The sequence below is a fragment of the Lytechinus pictus genome, chromosome 3, assembly GCF_037042905.1.
Source record: "Lytechinus pictus isolate F3 Inbred chromosome 3, Lp3.0, whole genome shotgun sequence".
Lineage (NCBI taxonomy): Eukaryota > Metazoa > Echinodermata > Echinoidea > Temnopleuroida > Toxopneustidae > Lytechinus > Lytechinus pictus.
Window position 1 is genome coordinate 58676567 of NC_087247.1, and position 19435 is coordinate 58696001.

The 19435-nt window shown below is 35.8% G+C and overlaps 1 protein-coding gene across 1 annotated transcript; it reads right to left on the minus strand.

Annotated features, from left to right (window-relative positions):
- Nucleotides 1-1290: 1290 nt before the first annotated feature.
- LOC129255459 (uncharacterized) lies at nt 1291-2923 on the minus strand. Its single transcript, XM_064096031.1, has 3 exons — nt 2836-2923; nt 2121-2248; nt 1291-1473 (listed from the first exon to the last, which is right to left on the minus strand). Exons 1-3 carry the CDS (start codon nt 2921-2923, stop codon nt 1291-1293), a joined length of 399 nt encoding a protein of 132 aa, XP_063952101.1.
- Nucleotides 2924-19435: the final 16512 nt, after the last annotated feature.

A 19435-nucleotide genomic window follows, 5' to 3' on the forward strand; every position in this document is an offset into this window, starting at 1 on the left:
TATTTAACTTTGGAAAAAAATATATTCATGACTATTGAAACATCAATGCAGCCACACCCACACTTCTAACAAAACATAATATACCACTGCAAAATTGTATGAAGAAAAAAGTCAATGTTTTATTAAAGTTTGGCATCACAACCATACATACTATACGGTATCTGAGAACGAGAGGGCAACAAAATATACAATCAAATTGAAAATTGCGTGGACACAAATCTATTGCATTTCTACTTCAATCCGTGAGAAAGTCAAAGTTAAAATTGACAATTCAAATCTTGAACTTTTCTCTCTCCATTGTAGTCCTTATTTTTCCCAGTCAAGTAGTAATAACAATTAGTACCAAATTGTATAGAATTCTGTGAGTGGAATTATTTTGTAGTCAAACAATCTGCCAAGAAGTATGGAACAATTCACACCATATACCCCAAGTATAGAAAGGACAATATACAATGACATGAAGGACAAGGTCCTTGATGTATAAACTAAACTATTCAGAGCCTTGATGAATAAATCTCACCATATCAGAATGTAATGTCAGGAGAATACCAATGTGAGAATTTGTATTAAATCATACCATTAATAAGCATATTGAGCAATGAAATGTACCTTATTAATAGTATTATAAATATACTCCCTATGAACAACATCGGCTCAAGTAATATAAATCACTCAAACAGTTCATGGTTCCTTACCCACAATGCAATATTTTCATCAAGTAGTCTTGAAATATGTTCACTAGAATAATTTCTAATAATTTTTACTACTTCTACAACTTGACCACAATATTTTGTCAAGGAAGAGAATGATTCCACTTAGCTTCTTAATATTTTTTTTCAATAAGGCTCAAATGGCCATGTAATTTATTGCCAAAAATATATCACCACATGGTAATTAATGAAATTGATTGAAAGGAGAAAAAATCCGATTGAAGTGCTTTTTTTTAATTTGGCTGTCAATTTAATAGCATTTATGTCTGAAAGGACAGTGAATGATCTGTTTGGCATGTGTTTTCATTGTACTGTGGATGAACTACTAATAAACCATAAACCCTGATCATAGGGACTTCTAGTGATTAAGAAGCATTTATGTTCAGATACTTTTACATTAGCAGCGAGCATAACCCTGTCTCTCTAGTTTCTTTGTAGCTCTGAAACACTTCCATCTCAATAGCTTAATATCTTGACTTGCACATTGAGACCGACAGGTAAAGGCTGGTTGACTCTTCTCTTTAGCAACCCATATCCCTTCTCTGTTGGTGAAGCAGTCATCATAGTCCACAGTACCTTCTCATTCACAGACACCAGTATCCGGACGGGGCTTACAGAATGAATATAGGGTCTCACAATCCTCACCACCATATCTCTTTGAAGGGATAGGATTGAAGAAACATTCTTCAGAACTCCATAGCCCAGATTGTACATCACCCGTCATGTTAACATTGAGATGTTTGGCAGTATCAGCCCCTTGGTTCTGAAAAAGATTGATATCATCATAGTTAGAAAACATACTTTTATGTGGAAAGGTTTCTTTCATTGCATAAAAATGAGTATTATACCATAAAATCAGTCTAAAATCTTGGTTATGAGTGGATTGTGATATTCTGAAATTTTCAGCCCACTCCATGCATTGGAAGGGTTTTATATAAACAAAGACAAAAATATGCTGATAATTGTATGTAACATTTCTAAATTTATCCAGAAACACTTTTTTCCATTTTAAATCCTTCACATCATAATAGAGCACACACATTCTTAAATCTGGTATTGTAAACCATATTGGAGGTGCATTTTGTGTCATTGGAAAGTATATTTGAGGTGGAATAAACAACACTCACTTCCACAGTCTTATCCATTGTAATGAATAAAATACTGAATTTAGCATTTAATAATTAAACCAGAAGAAGTACATGTATGTAAAAATGTAAATTGTTGTTCGTACTTAATGCTCCCACAACTGCATTACACACCTGTCTGTATAGACAAATATTTTACTTCAATCATAGATTCATACTTAATTTTGATTCCTTGAATAAAACTGAAGATGAAGAATTCCTAGTTTTGAACTTGAATAAATCTCATCAGCAATTGTTATGGCTGATGCAGAAAAGTTGTACTTACCGTACAGAAATCACATTGTTGGCGATACCCATTCTTGAATCCTTTTCGCTGATGTTCTGTTAAGTTATCAAACTTGAAGGCTATACCATCACATGAGCTAACAAACAGCCTGTTGTCAATGAACTTTCCTAAAAACAAATTAAACAAAATGAATTAATATAAACAAAGGATGTCCACATTTTTTTACCATAACTAAAATTATTAGAGATAAATTTGTAGCCAAATGGGATGTAGCCCCAAGTGTACCGCTTTAATTTTTCACCCCTTTTCCTTTCCTTTTCTTTCCTTCTCCTCTTTTTTTTGTCTTGGTGATGTATGCCAGTCATGTTATCGTGCAATAGCAAATTTTAGATAAGGACTCTCAAGCTTCATATGGTACCAAATTAATCAATTTTCCAGTTGACTCCATTTTCTTTGTTTACGTGTTAAAAATAAATACTAGATTCAAGAAAGTTACCGTCTTTGGTTGGGTTTCCTTTTTTCCATTATTATTTCTTCAAAATTTTATTTTTTATCAAGCTTGAATAATAGCAGTTGAGATAAATATTTGTATTGTCACTTATGTTTTGTTGTAATGTCAAGCTTGTATTGTTATCTGGGATATATACAAGTAGTTTTAATTACATTATAAATTACTTTTCTTTGATGAAGCTGCATTATTTGTAGTGATAAACAGATGAAATTCAAAGTAAAAGAGACAATGAGTTCAACTTACCACCTATGACATAGATCTCTGATGGTTTAAGATCTGGTATATTGCAGTTGGCATTTGGAGAGTAGAAGACAACAGGATCACCAACCATTGCGAAGTTGTAAGAGTCCTTGTATCTACGAAGGACCCGTGCTTCATAAACAGCATTGATGCTATGAGCATGGAACACTATTTCATATGCTGAGTTAATAAAATACCGAGATACGATTTTCACTTTCAGAACTATTAGATAGAGAAAAAAATTAACTTGGTTGGGTTTGTATTGCTAGGAGGGTTTGTTTGTTATATAAATCTGTTTTGCAGAACTGCAGATGTTATTAAAATAATTTGACAAAGATTTGTAACATTAAATAATAATGAAGCCCTTGAGGTAATATATATATATATATATATTAATGAAAAGAGGGGATAGAAAGAAAATTTGAAGAAAAATTCCTTAAATAATAGTTAGTTATTGGAATGATATTAAACATAAAAAATATACTATGTATGAAATTAGGAGTTATTGGGATCTCTGAAGAAAAATAATGAAGGCTTATCAATATTGTTTGATCAAACATCCTCTTGAAACTTTTTGTAATCATCTATATGATTAGTAATGAACATTGGTTAAATGTGATCCACTCTTGACATCATATAGGCCTATATGTTTTTATTCATTCAACCTTACATGCTTAAGCTTAAGGATCTATGGAAAGCAAGTGTGTTACTAAGTCTTGATGACATCCCAAAGGTGAAGACCCTTGAGAATCAATACAGTGCGTATCAAAAAAAAGTTTACACTTTGAAAAAGCCCTGGGAATTAAAAAATATACAACATGTGGGTAATTTTTTCACATATAATCTTGGGTTTGGGTCTCATCTATCCAATGAAAGTAAAAGTTTTGACAGAATGTTTCACTTGAGTGAGCACTGTCCATTTTTGTAAAGCTCGCAGAAATCTGTTTGCGCAGAAATGCTTGTTTTCACGTTGTGTCCAGGAGAAAGGGTGAAATCAAACTTACCCTGCGAAACATTTCTCACACATTTCCCTTGCACTTTTAGACAATTGAAATAAAACGGATACATTCAAGCATTTTCTAACAATTTTGCCACCCAAATTGGAATTTCAACACTTAGTAAGCACAACCTTTACCCTTTTTGTGCCAGCTGGATCTGAGGACATAACTGAATCTGAACAAAAGTTTATATCAGACATCTCCAGCATTTTTTCACTAAGTTTTTATCATTTAAAGTGGGTTTACATTTCATTTTTCATTTAATACTTGTTTCTCCACACTTTTCCCAAGCTTGACAATGATTAACAAAATGAAAATCAAGCCTGAGCCATTTCATGTAAATCACAGTTCAGTGTAAAGCAAATATCGTCACGATGGCCCTCGGTGTGTGTGGGAGTGGGGTGGGGCGCAATGCACTCTTCGAAGTGTTTTGGGCAAGGAAACAAGTTGAAAAGGTAAAAGATATCTTCAAATCAATTTTACTAGCTAAATTCCATGTGTTCTTCATGATTAAGGTCTACTTTTATTCGCATAACTATTTCAAAGTTCTGCGCAAATAGTTTTTCACTAACTTTTCAAAAGTAAGTGGTGCTCACTCAAGCGGAAATATTTTTCGACAGTTATATCATCATTTGCTTAAATGGATCTGTACCAATGTGAAAATGTGGAAAATTCCTCAGGATATTACAAATGTATAACTTTACAGGATTTTTTCTAAGTGTAAACTTTTTTTTGATATGCACTGTATATTTGTTTTAAATGGTTGTATTCTGCAAATTTAAAAATATATCATTTAGAACAATCATGCAAAGACCACAGTGTAGAATTTTACAGAGTTCAGTGAGGTACTGTCTTAATCAAGACCTTTGAAAGAACAACCTGTTGTGAGACTGTCAGAGATCATTGAAAGACATGAAATCCTTGAATATATATTGAGAGATCACTGAATGACAGGCAACTCTAAGAATACAGAATGCCCATTTTCCTGAAAAATTGACTAAAAACTGTAGTGAATCACTTAGGCCTAATTATTTGCTGGAAAATTTACTGATATGTCACTAAGGAATCATAAACGACCAAAGAATTTTACAGAATGGTAATTGTAGTAGTATATTGGCAAGAGAGATCTTTCATTAATTTTAAAGGGAACGGATGGCTTTTCAGACAAACCGTATGAAAATTACAGAATTTTGTAGTAAAAAAGTAAAGAGTGATTTTGTGCTCTGGAATTAAACTCGCCAATATCATCATCACAGAAGCTTTGTTGAGGATGCATTATCAGACATTCTTTGTGACACACCAGATCTGAAGCCATTAATGGTGTCTGGCAAAGACCCAGGATGAACATGATAGGTATTACACCTATGATTCAGATTGCCATGGTGTTGATGAGATGTTATCATGATCAGCAAGATGAGAGAAAATGATCAATTTTTTGTCTGTCTTTGCTCTTTATACCCAAAATGAACAAGATATATACTATTTCATGACATAGGTAGATATTTTCAAACAGTGAGACCTGGCAATATTTAATTTATAAATCTAGACCTAGCGCCGGTTAGATATAAGGGTCATCATCTGTGTAACAAGAGAACAGGATATCCATTTGAAGCACCATCTATCAACTCAAGTCCATTCTAATAGATTTGATATAGATAATACCATCAAATATTGTTTAAATGAAATTGAAATATTATGAAGAACTATTGAATTATACAAAATATTTGTAACGTTTTTTTTTTTTAATGGGTTCAAGGATATAGCCAATAGCGAGTGCTTATGCAAGTCACATGTTTATGCTTTAATTCTATGCAACCTCCCAGCAGTGCAATTTTTGTGCAGCACTGCATTTTTCAACCATCATTGAATCACTGAATGACAACTCTAAGAACACAGAAATATTGTATGACTAAAGACTTTAGTGAACCATTTATTTGTTTGCTGGAGGATTCACTGATAGTTCACTATGAAGACAATTGAGGTAATTGAAGTATTCCAAAAATGGTAATTATAGCAGTATGTTGGCAAGAAAGATCCTTCATTCATTTGCAGTGGTCTTTAATTCAGTTCTTATATTGATACCAGATGGGCCATGCATGTACAGAGCCTATTGAAATTACAGAATTCAGTAGTCTAATGGGAAAGAGTGATTTTGTGCTCTAGAATTAGACTCACCTGTGTCAACATCACAATAACTTTGTTGAGGATGCATTATCAGACATTCTTTGTGACACACCAGATCTGAAGCCATTAATGGTGTCTGGCAAAGACCCAGGATGAACATGATAGGTATTACACCTATGATTCAGATTGCCATGGTGTTGATGAGATGTTATCATGATCAGCAAGATGAGAGAAAATGATCAATTTTTTGTCTGTCTTTGCTCTTTATACCCAAAATGAACAAGATATATACTATTTCATGACATAGGTAGATATTTCTATCATGCGAGACCTGGCATTATTAATTGCCATCATTAATTATTAAGTTATTAATCGAGACCTGGTGCAAGTTGGTCTGGGAAATAATGGTCATTATTTGTGTAACAAGGGAACGTGGTATCTATTTGAAGCATCTATCAACTCAAGTCCAGTCTAAAAGATTTATTGATAAAGAAAATACCATCCAATATTGTCCAAAACAAAGCGAAATAATATTAAGAACTTTTTAATGATCTTTGATCTGATTTATACCAAATATTTGTTAAAGATTTATATGATATGGTGACAATTATAAAAGGTTCATTGCCATTTGATTGAGTCAATGTATCAAGCACATATCAAATTAATTTATCGATACCAACCTATGTGACAATCAAAGAATGTAAAATTTGGCTATCTTTGAGGAAAAAGTAAAACATTTTAATTTATTTTCCAATCTGTAACAAATACTACAGGCCCTATGTGAATACTGATCTATATTTGTCTGAATTGTTAAGAGTGTAGATTCTTGCATTGAGGTGCAATTTAAATGCTTATATCATGAGGGTTTTGTTTTAGGTTGTAAATAGCTTCCTCTGTATTATTTTTCATCCTTGTGTTGAAATTCTAAGAAAAGGTAATTCTTGTGTATTGATTGATGTGCGAGGTCCAACCTGGCTAGGTCTAGCCCAAAGTGAAGGGTTATTGACTGTGTCAGTATTAAATGATGAGCTGTTTGAAGCTGTTATATTTTTTTACTGCAAGATTTTAAAACACCTAAAGATGTATTTATTGATTTTCAGATTTAATAATACCAGGTCACAAATTTGAAACAAAAGGGGCAGTACTGGTATATTTTTGGGGTGGGGGCAGACAGTGTATATGTGGAACAAATTTTGTTTTTCAATCTAAAAATCGAGGCATTACAGAGTTACATGACCTAGACTGTTCTTTTGATATTCTTCTTTATTTCTCCTCTCCATTCCTCCTCTCCACCTCCAACTAGCAAACCTTGTCATCATAAGGACATCTATGTTATAGGAAAAACAATTCATACTAGCCACTGTAGTCATGATAAAAAGAATGCAAATTTGGAGGTCATTTTCATGGCATGAAGAATTGCTTGTAAATACCACCCAAGTATAACATTTGACTATTGTGGCTAGAGTCCCCAGTTTTCTGTGACATGAAAACATTTTATACAATATGGATTCAAAATAAACATAGAACTTCACACAAAATGCCATTTTCTGGCCAGAAGATTGAATTAGTTGTTATCAGGGTAATCTTTCCCCTGTAAGTAGAGGGTCCATAATCATTTACTCTCAGCATAATTTGATTTGTATCATTAGGTGGTTTCAGACCGCCTCGAAGTTCGTCAGTTCCAGGTATTCTCTGATCGGGAAATTTACCCCGATCAGAAAATACCAGGTATTTTGGTAATGTGAAAGCAAACTACGCGTAATTTCCCCGAAAGAAAATACCCGCTAAATAGTAGGTACTTGGCGAAATTACGAGAACTTTCGCGGGGATTTTTCCAAGGTCGCAGGTATTTTGGCAATGTGAAAGCAAATTATGGTAACTTTTAGCCCAGCGTGTCGTTGGGCGCGGGCGCCGTGGGTGGCTGCTGGGCTAGTGGTTTTGAATCTCGCGCCTTGCCTGCTTATTAGACCATACTGCGCATGCTCCTAACTTCAGGAATTTATCCCGAAGGGTATGTTTCGGGGCGGTGTGAATGCAGGAATAATTAATGGGTATTTTTTAGCCTAAAAATGTTCTCGTAATTTAACGCGGATTCTTGTGATTGAGGCGGTTTGAAACCACCTATTGTAAGATATATACAATCACCTATAATTTTTTTAACCATGTTAGTAATTTTTTACTTAACCAGTCTTTGAATTTTAATTATGCAAAAAGTTAATCTTACTTTATTATGTCTCAATTAGAAGTTTGAAATTGTAGCAATCCCTTTTTATTTTATTGCACAGAATTGATTATCATTTAAGTTTATTTCCTCATAAATATCACAATAACTAGAGACCAATTTATGTGCATCATGCAATACATGACATACCACATCCACACAGTCAATTCACAGCTAAAGAGCACTTCTCAAATAAACAATCCTCTACAAATATGATCTGAAAGAAAAAATTAAGGCTTTTATTAACAGTTAATGAAAATTTAGTATCCAAGATGCACACAAGAAACTTCAGAATACATGTTTAATGACATCAAAATTTGCATGGATACAAATTTATTTAATTTCCTTTCCAATCCATATAAATTTTTTGCCCAATCCAGTATCAATAACAATTGGTACAAAATTGTACAGAATATGTGACTGGAATTATTTTTGTAGAGAAGCAATCTGCAGAGAAGTATGGAACAATTCAGTTTAAAATGGAGAATACGCAATGATTTGAAGAAAAAGCTCCTTTACAGAGCTTTTTGTTTTGCCAAATCAATATTTTTGCCAGTCAAAATGTAATTTAGTGGACCATATTGAGACCTGAAAGCATCTTAGCTTGGTAAAGAAGTGGTTCATATCCAAAGTGTTTCCACTCTTCCCAAAATTCTGGAAATTTCAGGAAATTTTGACTTTTCCAGGAAATGAACAAATTCTAGGAAATTTGGGGAAATCCACAAATTACAATTAAACAACAGTTAAGGATGTTCCACAGTTAGAATAAAATCCACGTCATTTTCACTAAAATTTGCAGAGTTACTTAGCACCTAATTATTCCAAGAATTAACATGGCCTAATGTGCTTGATTTTTTGCTATCAAGTTTAGAAGTTCACCCATTTGCAAGGTCTCGAGAAATACACAGTAAAAATAATTTTGCATTTGTAAACCTCACAAGATCACAAGGTTGAGTGTAAACATCTATTACTCAGTCAAAATCCATCTAAATTTCAAAAAAAAATTACAATATGTTTCAGAATTATATACTCAAGATATAGAATCCATTCATATTGCTATTCGTTTGCTAGTAGCAGCACCTTAAATTTTAAAAATAAGATGTGAAAGGCGACAAAAACATTTATAAAGAAATGAAATTTATATAACAAAATTGAGAAGTACAATAAATGCACAAATAAAACCCATCAGGATTTGCTGTTAGAGTGCAGATGCTTGGAAAAATCAGTTGATACCTGTAGCTGATTAATCACTTGTTCACTTATTGTGACGTGCATGGCGTAAAATATGTGCAGATAGGAATGCGCACAAACATAACTTGGGAACGTCCTTAAACATAGCAATTTTCAATATGTATGTTATATTTAAAAAATTGTTTGGCAAATACTAAGCTCAAAATTTTCTGCTCGAGCTTCGCACTCGTATTTCATAATATTTTTCCTATTTAAAGAAAGGCGTGAATAAAAAAATTGTAAATTCCTTGATTTTGGTCAACTAGACCAAGTTTAGGATATCTGTATTATTGTTCAATTTTTGTTAAAAATCAGACTTAAAAATTCCAGGAAATATCTAAGAATTTCGGGAAATTTGTTTAGGATCTGAGGGAACACTGCATATCCAACCAGGGCCAACCTAACTCCAAATGGTTAAGGGTACAAAACTTTTGGCTGACCCAAATCTACACACATCTACTTTTTTCTTTATTAATATACATCTTACTCAATTCTGCATTATTAATTATGATTTTTGTGGAAAATTTGTATGGGGAAGTACATCCTGATGATGAGTTAAGGTTAATAAAGTCAGAGTAATTTGAAAAAATATTTGCAAAATTTTGATGAAGACTCATTACAGAATGAGAGAGTTATGAAAGTTTAATTTGTGACTTCATATGCGAGCAGCTCCCTCATGCGGAGCATGATGAAAGGAAATGAGATAAAACAAATTCAACTGTAGAAATAATATAAGGCCTACATTGTTTTTAAAATCAGTTATGTTTATTACAATAGAAATATCAATGGCATATATATATATATATATATATATAGGCGAAAAAATCACAAGACGATTTGACGTTGCTTGGAAGACCACTATTTAATCAAGCTTTCGGCCTTAGGCCTTCTTCATGGGTTCTGGGTCTTTGGGGTCTTTCGGGCTGACTTGGAGGTGTGTAGTGTCGTGCGTTCGGTTTCACAGAACACAGAAACACAGAAACACAGAAACCGAACGCACGACACTACACACCTCCAAGTCAGCCCGAAAGACCCCAAAGACCCAGAACCCATGAAGAAGGCCTAAGGCCGAAAGCTTGATTAAATAGTGGTCTTCCAAGCAACGTCAAATCGTCTTGTGATTTTTTTGCCTAAGTATTTCGTACAAGACACAGTAGTCATGTTAAAGAGTGGATGCCTGTTTACATTTATATATATATATATATATATATATATATATATATATATGCGCATACATCCTACGAAAGGGCGAAGTCTATGAATGGGTTTATTCCGTCATATTACACATATAGACGTTAAGTCGAAGGTAGAGGGCGTTAAGGCGCATTGTGAACATTGAAAAAAGACAAAGAAATTTGCCTAAAACGCAGATGTAGAAATATATATGTATGTATATATATATATACATGTATGTATATATATATATATATATATATATATATGTGTATATATATATATATATATATATATATATATATATATATATATGATATATAGATTGGAGTATGTAACCAAAATACTGAGTCTAAACAGATTTTGAATTTCCCTGTAGAATAAAAAAAATTAAGACTTTGAATCAACCAGAGAGCTGTCACCACATGCTGTCATAAAATTGGAAAGAATGTCATAATTACTGAATACAATATTGGGATTTTCTTAGGGATCTGAAAAGTTGTCTAGATTGGTGTCACCTCATCTAGTGAAGAAAGCTGAAGTAAAGAATTTATGTGACAACATTGTCATGAAATTTACAGTTTATTAAAAAAAAAAAGTGGTCAAATGAGAAAAACTGAAAGATGGGCTTATAAGTATATGGCTTTTGATTTAATAAGGTTTTTGTCAGAGAGGGTAGCTCTCTGTTTACAATACACCAACAATCTTTTTAGGCCTACTACATCTTGCCTATCATCTTAGCAAGGATCATAACCCTGTCTTTCTAGTTTCTTGGTAGCTCTGGCACACCTCCATTTCAATAGCTTAGTCTTTTGAAATTTGCATTGAGACCGACAGGTAAAGGCTGGTTGACCCTTCTCTGTGAAAAACCATGTGTCTTCTCTGTTGGTGAAGCAGTCATCATAGTCCATGGTACCTTCCCATTCACAGACACCGGTATCTGGACGGGGCTTGCAGAAGGAATATAGGGTCTCACAATCCTCACCACCATATGTATCTGAAGGGATAGGATTATAGAAACACCCTTGAGGACTCCATAGTCCGGACTCCTCACCCAACTCAGCCTCAAGACCACCAAAGTACTTGGTAGTACCAGCTCCCTGGATCTAGATAAAATGAAAATAGAATTTGTTAAATGTTGAAGTATTTCTATTATTGTAATTGAAGAAGGGGCACCCTGAACTTCATCGCATACATTCGTAATTCCGAAGGTTCGGATATTCCGAAGGTTCGTTATTCCGAGGGTTCGTAATTCCGAAGGTTCGTTAGCCCGAAAGTGAAATGAGGTTCGTAATTCCGAAGGTTCGTTAGTCCGAAAACAAAATGAGGTTCGTAATTCCGATGGTTCGTTAGTCCGAAAATGAAATAAGGTTCGTTTATCCGAAAATTAAATAAGGTTCGTATTTCTGAAAATAAAACTAATACATTTTGGTAACGAGAACAGTGCTCATGTCTTTACAAGATAACAGGATATTATGCAATAATAGTAATAACGAACGATGATATAAATGTGTGTGTTGTGGCCAAAGCATGTATTGCATTAACCCTATCCAGGCCGGGGGGGGGGGGCCTCCGAGGCCCCCCCCCTCAACAATTCGCGCAATATTTTCGCCGTGCGAAATTTTTTGACCGCGCCACTCACTGACTTTTTACTTTCAAGTCTTGCGCAACTTTTGAGACCAGTTTTGCATCACCCGGGTACGCGGTTTCGAAATTACGCAACATTATGTAAGTGCATGTCAGACCAAAAATTGCTCAAAAACGTGATTTTGTGTACAAAGTCAATGCAAATTGTGTTTTCAACCAAAAATCATAAATGTATGATTATTTTTAGTTTTGCTGGTTCAAATGTATTCATTTTATGCTGTTTATGATCTCAGAAGAGTCCCCAACAAATTTCATTGAAAAAACAATGAAAAACAAAAGGTCCAAAAAACAAAGAAATACATAAGAAATTGCAAAAAACAATATAATACATAAGAAATTGATCTGATATCACAATTTTTTTAATGTACACTTGCTAAGAACACCACAAAGAGTTTCTAAACAAAAATTAGAACATTTGGAGCTTTATTTAGAGGGAAAAGTATGATTTCGCATACTAATTACGCATAAATTAGCATAATCACTTAATAGCAATTTGTATGAAATAAATTACTATACAATTTTGTAGATTATGTCCCAGACAACCTGCGTGCCAATTTCCGGCGCGATCGCGCGGCCAACGGCCGAGATCTCAAGGGGGGCCTGGGAGGCCCCCCCCCCCCCCGGCCATATGAACTCCCAAAATACCCCGGCCTAGATAGGGTTAAGAATAGGCGCCCGGATCAAGCATATGCTTAATTTTGATTTTAACTGAGCAATTGCTGCCTCAGCAAATGGTTTAAGGATGCATGGGATTCAGTGTGTTGGTCACGTGCGAGTAACCTCCAGATAATAGGATTTTTATTGGAGGGGATGTCATTTTTGTCTCACCTGCATAGCAGAGTGAGACTATAGGCGCCGCTTTTCCGACGGCGACGGCGACGGCGGCGGCGGCGGCGGCGGTGGCGGCGACGGCGGCGGCGACGGCGACGGCGGCGTCAACACCAAATCTTAACCTGAGGTTAAGTTTTTGAAATGACAGCATAACTTAGAAAGTATATGGACCTAGTTCATGAAACTTGGCCATAAGGTTAATCAAGTATTACTGAACATCCTGCCTGAGTTTCATGTCACATGACCAAGGTCAAAGGTCATTTAGGGTCAATGAACTTAGACCATGTTGGGGGAATCAACATCAAAATCTTAACCTAAGGTTAAGTTTTTGAAATGTCATCATAACTTAGAAAATATATGGACCTAGTTCATGAAACTTATACATAAGGTTAATCAAGTATCACTGAACATCCTGCATGAGTTTCACATCACATGACCAAGGTCAAAGGTCATTTAGGGTCAATGAACTTTGGCCGAATTGGGGGTATCTGTTGAATTACCATCATAACTTTGAAAGTTTATGGATCTGATTCATGAAACTTGGACATAATAGTAATCAAGTATTACTGAACATCCTGTGCAAGTTTCAGGTCACATGATCAAGGTCAAAGGTCATTTAGGGTCAATGAACTTTGGCCAAATTGGGGTATTTGTTGAATTACAGCCATAAATTTGAAAGTGTGTTGGTCTAGTTCATAAAACTTGGACATAATAGTAATCAAGTATCACTGAACATCCTGTGCGAGTTTCAGGTCACATGATCAAGGTCAAAGGTCATGTAAGGTCAAAGAACTTTGGCCACGTTGGGGGTATTTGTTGAATTGCCATCATATCTCTATAAGTGTATTGGTCTAGTTCATAAAACGTGGAAATAAGAGTAACCAAGTATCACTGAACATCTTGTGCGAGTTATAGTAGTTTTCAAAATCAGCACTGCTGCTATATTGAATCGCGTGATGCAGGTGAGACGGCCAGAGGCATTCCACTTGTTAATAATAGCTTCTGCTGGTAATAAAAATAACAATAATACTAATGATGATCATAATAATCCAAACGATGATCATAATAAAAATGGTAATAAAGAATATAAATGTTAATACAATTTTATTGATCGTCATGCCTAGTGTTATCAATGTTAATCCTTTTTTCATGATTACAAAAAATGCTCAGAATGTTTACTTTTTATGTGGGGCGTTGTGGCCCAGTGGATTAGTCTTCTGACTATAAAACAGAGGATCATAGGTTCGAATCCGAGCCATGGCGTATTTTCCTTCAGCAAGAAATTTATCCACACTGTGCTGTACTCAACCCAGGTGAGGTGAATGGGTACCAGGTAGGAAGAAATTCGTTAAATGCCTTCCTTTGGGCGCCTAGGCAGCCCATCTAAGGCTGGGGTAATAATAATGGCAGGGCCCGCTTGGAGAACAGTTTTCAGATCTGAAGTGGCTTCCATTGGTAAATAATACCAATATTATTATTATTATTATGTCTTATTAGGCCTACATGAGATTTCCAAAAGTTTGAGCCCGTGATTCGCTCGCAACATCTCACAAGGATGCCCTTTTAACAGTAATTAGGTCCATAATTGACCAAAAAGCGAGTTTTACAACTTCAGATTTGACATTTTCTTCCACAGACAGCGCTTGCTCGCTATGCTTGCTCACGAAAAATAAAACCTAAATATATATCTTATCAATTAAAAAAACTTAATTACTACAAAACACACAACTTCTTTACACAGATGATAATCTCATGGTGAAAATATCCGTTTGCACCAAAATGACCGATTGGCATATAAGTGCAACTTTTTTGGCTTTGCCCCCCCCCCCCAAAAGGAAAATATGTTCCGCCGCCCCTGGTTGAAACATGTATCGTCTTCATGGCTAACTGCACAAATTCCTTAAAGGGAAATGAAACCTTTTGTACAAGTTGGCTTGTGTCGAAACAGAAAAAGAATAAGAACAAAGAAAATTTGGGAAAAATCGGACAAATAATGACAAAATTATGAGCATTTGAATATTGCAATCACTAATTAGTCCGGGTTATGATTGAGCAAGGTGCCACAAGAAAAAGGAGAAATTTTCATATAGTGCCTCTGGACCAGTTTTTTACGCTGAATATGAATATATGAGGTAACCAGGCTGTATCCTGAAAATTAACCCGTGAGGGCGCTTTTTTCAAAATGGCCGCCAAATTTTCAGAACATTTGAATTTTCGTACATAGATTTTGACATAAATATTCCATTGCCACAAAATTAGTGTCATATGAAAGACAAATAAATTTTCTACAATTTGGTACTATTTATAGGGGATAAGTAGGTCATTTGGCTGAGATTTTAAGTAGAAAACTGCATTTTTGTCATTTTTTCCCAAAAATTGAAAATTTAGCAAATACATGATTTTACATAATTCTGAGAAAAATGAATGAATTACCTTGAAATGTTCCAGAAAACTTAATTGACATACTATTATCATGTGGATGAAATTCCAACTCTGTATCATTCTTCTTAGCAAATTTATAAGGTATCAAACTTGAATACTTCAATTTCAGAAATGTCGCTTTTTGTATGCATTTCCATAGACTAATACGTATAACATGTACATGTACATGTATAATATGTATAATGTATAGTTTAATAAAATTTAAAGGCAATTATCTCCGCTTTTTAACCACTTGGAGAGTTAAGAGTAGGCTTTTCTCTATCAGCTACATAAAACAAAATGTTGGCACATCGAGGCCTAACACTCTCATGGGGTGGGGGTGTCGAAGCCCCCCCCCCCCCACCCCCTTTGGCTATATCATGTTGTTGTATATTGCCTATTGGAAAATCACTATTTTTTGAAGCACCCATTGAGGCAAAAGGCATTTCTGCTATACAGTACAGCCACTTTAATTACTTTGAAACCACTTGGAGAAAAGAGTAAGCTTTGTCATGTTTGTTCTACCCGCTATATCAAAAGAAGTGGCACGTACATCGAAGCCAACCCCTCTCGGGGGGGAGGGCGCTGGGGAAGTCACCCCTCCCCCTTTTGCTTATTGCCAATGTATTTGGAAATTCACCATTTTGGACCCAATATTGAGGCAAAAAAGCGTTTGTGCTTTATAGTATTTTATCAATTTGAGAGAGTAGAGTTTGTTCTACCAGCTACATAAATAAGCGCTAGCACATCGAACCCTAGCCCTCTCAGGGGCTGTCTAAGTCACCCCCTCCTCTATATCATGTATGTTGCCTATTTATTGGAAATTTCACCATTTTGGATCACCCATTGAGGCATAAGGGCGTTTCTATATCATACAGCCAATTTTATTTTCTTGCAATTACTTTGAGAGAAAAGCGTAGGCTTTGCTCTATCAGCTACAAATTATTAAGAAGCGCTGGCACATCAAAAAATATCCCTCTCAGGCGCTGTCTAAGTCAACCCCTCCCCCTCTATATCATGTATGTTGCCTATTTATTGGAAATTACACCATTTTGAATCACCCATTGAGGCAAAAGTGCGTTTCTACTATATAACCAATTTCATTTTCTTGCAATGACTTGTAGAGGAAAGAGTAGGCTTTGCTCTATCAGCTGCATATAAACAAGTGCTGGCAAAGAAAAGCCTACTCCTTCCGGGATGCTGCTGAAATCACCCAATCCCTTTTGCATTATAACATATTTATTGAAAAATTCACCATTTTGGAGCCCCCATTTAGGCAAAAAGGCGTTTCTGATATAGTTCTGCCACTTTTACTGCCTTGAAACCACTTAGGGAGGAAAGAATAGGATTTGCTTTATCAGCCACATATAAAGAAGTGCTGGCAAATAAAAGCCTACCCCCTCCGGGAGGCTGTTGAAATCACCCCACCCCTTTTGCATTATTGCCTATTTATTGGAAAATTCACCATTTTGGAGCCCCCATTTAGGCAAAAAGGCATTTCTGATATAGTTCTGCCACTATTACTGCCTTGAAACCACTTAGGGAGTAAAGAATAGGTTTTGCTTTATCAGCTACATAAAAAGATGTGCTGGCAAATAAAAGCCTACTCCCTTTCGGGGACTGTCGAAATTACCCCCCCCCTTGAAATTCACCATTTTGGAGCCTCCATTGAGGAAAAAAGGCGTTTATGATATATAGTTCTGCCACTTTTAAATCCTTGAAACCACTTAGGGAGGAAAGAATAAGCTTTGCTTTATCAGCCACATATAAAAAAGTGCAGGCAAACAGCAGGAGGCTGTCGAAATCACCCATCCCTTTTGCATTATTGCCTATTTATTGAAAAAATCACCACTTTGGAGCCCCCATTGGGGCAGAAAGTCATTTCTGATTATGTTTCTGCCTTGTTTCACCCTTGAAAACTCTTGGAGAGAAAAAATAGGCTTTGCTTTAACAGCTTCATATAAAGACATGTTCGCAAATAAAAGCCTATCCCCATCAGAGGGCTGTTGAAATCACCCCACCCTTTTTCATTATTGCTTATTTATTGGAAAATTCACCATTTTGGAGCCCCCATTGAGGCAAAAAGGCGGTTCTGATATATAGTTCTACCACTATTACCGCCTTGAAACTACTTGGAGAGGAAAGAGTAGGCTTTCCTCTAACAGCTACATATAAAGAAGTGGCTCTACTATTATATACCAGAAACACTTTTTTGCCTCAATGGGGCTCCAAAATGGCGAGTTTTCCAATGAATTGGAAAAAATCGTAAAAAAGGTGGGGTAACATCTATATAGTCCCCTGAAGTGGGTCAGGCTTCGATATGGCAGTAATTCGTTATATATAGCTGAAAGATGGGAACCTACTCTTTCCTCTCCAAGTGGTTTCAAGAAAATGAAATTGGGTGTTTTATACAGCAGAAGTGCATATCGCCTCAATGGGGGCTCAAAAATTGTGAATTTTCAAATAATTAGGCAATAATGCAAGAGGGGTGGGGTGATTTGACAGCCACCAAGATAGGTAAGCTTCAATGTGCCAGCACTTCTTTGTAGAGCAAAGCATATTCTTTCCTCCTTAATTGGTTTCAAGGCAATAAAAGTGGCAGAACTTTATATCAGAGATGTCTTTTTACCTCAATGGGGGCTCAAAAAAGGTGAATTTCCAATAAAGGTAATAACGCAAAGGGGTGAGGGGGTGATTTCGACAGCCCGCAGAAGGGGGTAGGCTTTTATTTGCCAGCACAAAATTATGTAGCTGATAGAGCAAAGCCTATTCTTTCCTCTCTAAGTGGTTTCAAGGCAATAAAAGTGGCAGAACTATATATCAGAGACGCCTTTTTGCTTCAATGGGGGCTCCAAAATGGTGACTTTTCAACAAATAGTCCAAAACCGAAAATTAGTGGGGTAACTTCTACAGCCGCTTGAAGGAGATACGCTTTGATTTGCCAACACTTCTTTATATGTAGCTGATAGAGCAAAGCCTACTATTTCCTCTCCAAGTCATTGCTAGAAAAGAAATTTGCTGTACTATATAGTAGAAACGCCCTTTGCCTCAATGGGTGATGCAAATTGTGACTGTCCAATAGTCAATTACCGAAAATTGGTGGGGTAAATTCTACAGCCCCCTGAACATTCTGAAGGGGATAGGCTTTGATTTGCCAACACTTCTTGATATGTAGCTGATAGAGCAAAGCCTAATCTTTCCTCTCCAAGTCATTGCAAGACAATAAAATTGGCTGTACTATATAGTAGGAACGCGCTTTTGCCTGAATGGGTGATCCAAAATGGTGAAATATCCAATAAATCGGCAATATACATGATATAGAGGGGGAGGGGGGTGACTTAGACAGCCCATGAGAGGGCTAGGGTTCAATGTGCCAGTGCTTATTTATATGTAGCTGGTAGAACAAACTCTACTCTTTCCTCTCTAAGCGGTTTCAAATCAATAAAATGGGGTGTACAACAAAGCACACACGATTTTTGGCCTCAATGTTGGGTCCAAAATTGTGAATTTTCAAATAAATTGGCAATATTAAGCAACCCCCCCCCCCCCCCCCCCGAGAGGGGTAGGCTTCGATGTGCCACTTTGTATGTAGCTGGTAGAACAAAGCCTATATACTCTTTCCTCTCCAAGTGGTTTCAAAGCAATCAAAGTGACTGTACTGTATAGCAGAAATGCCTGTTTTTGCTTCAATGGGTGCTCCAAAAAACAGAGATTTTTCCAACAAATAGGCAATATACAACAACATGATATAGCCAAGGGCAAGGGGGGGGGGTGACTTCGACACCCCCACCCCATGAGAGGGTCAGGCCTTGATGTGCCAACATTTTGTTTTATGTAGCTGATAGAGAAAAGCCTTCTCTTAACTCTCCAAGTGGTTAAAAAGCGGAGATAATTGCATTTAAATTTTATTAAACTATACATTATACATATTATACATGTACAGTACATGTTATACGTA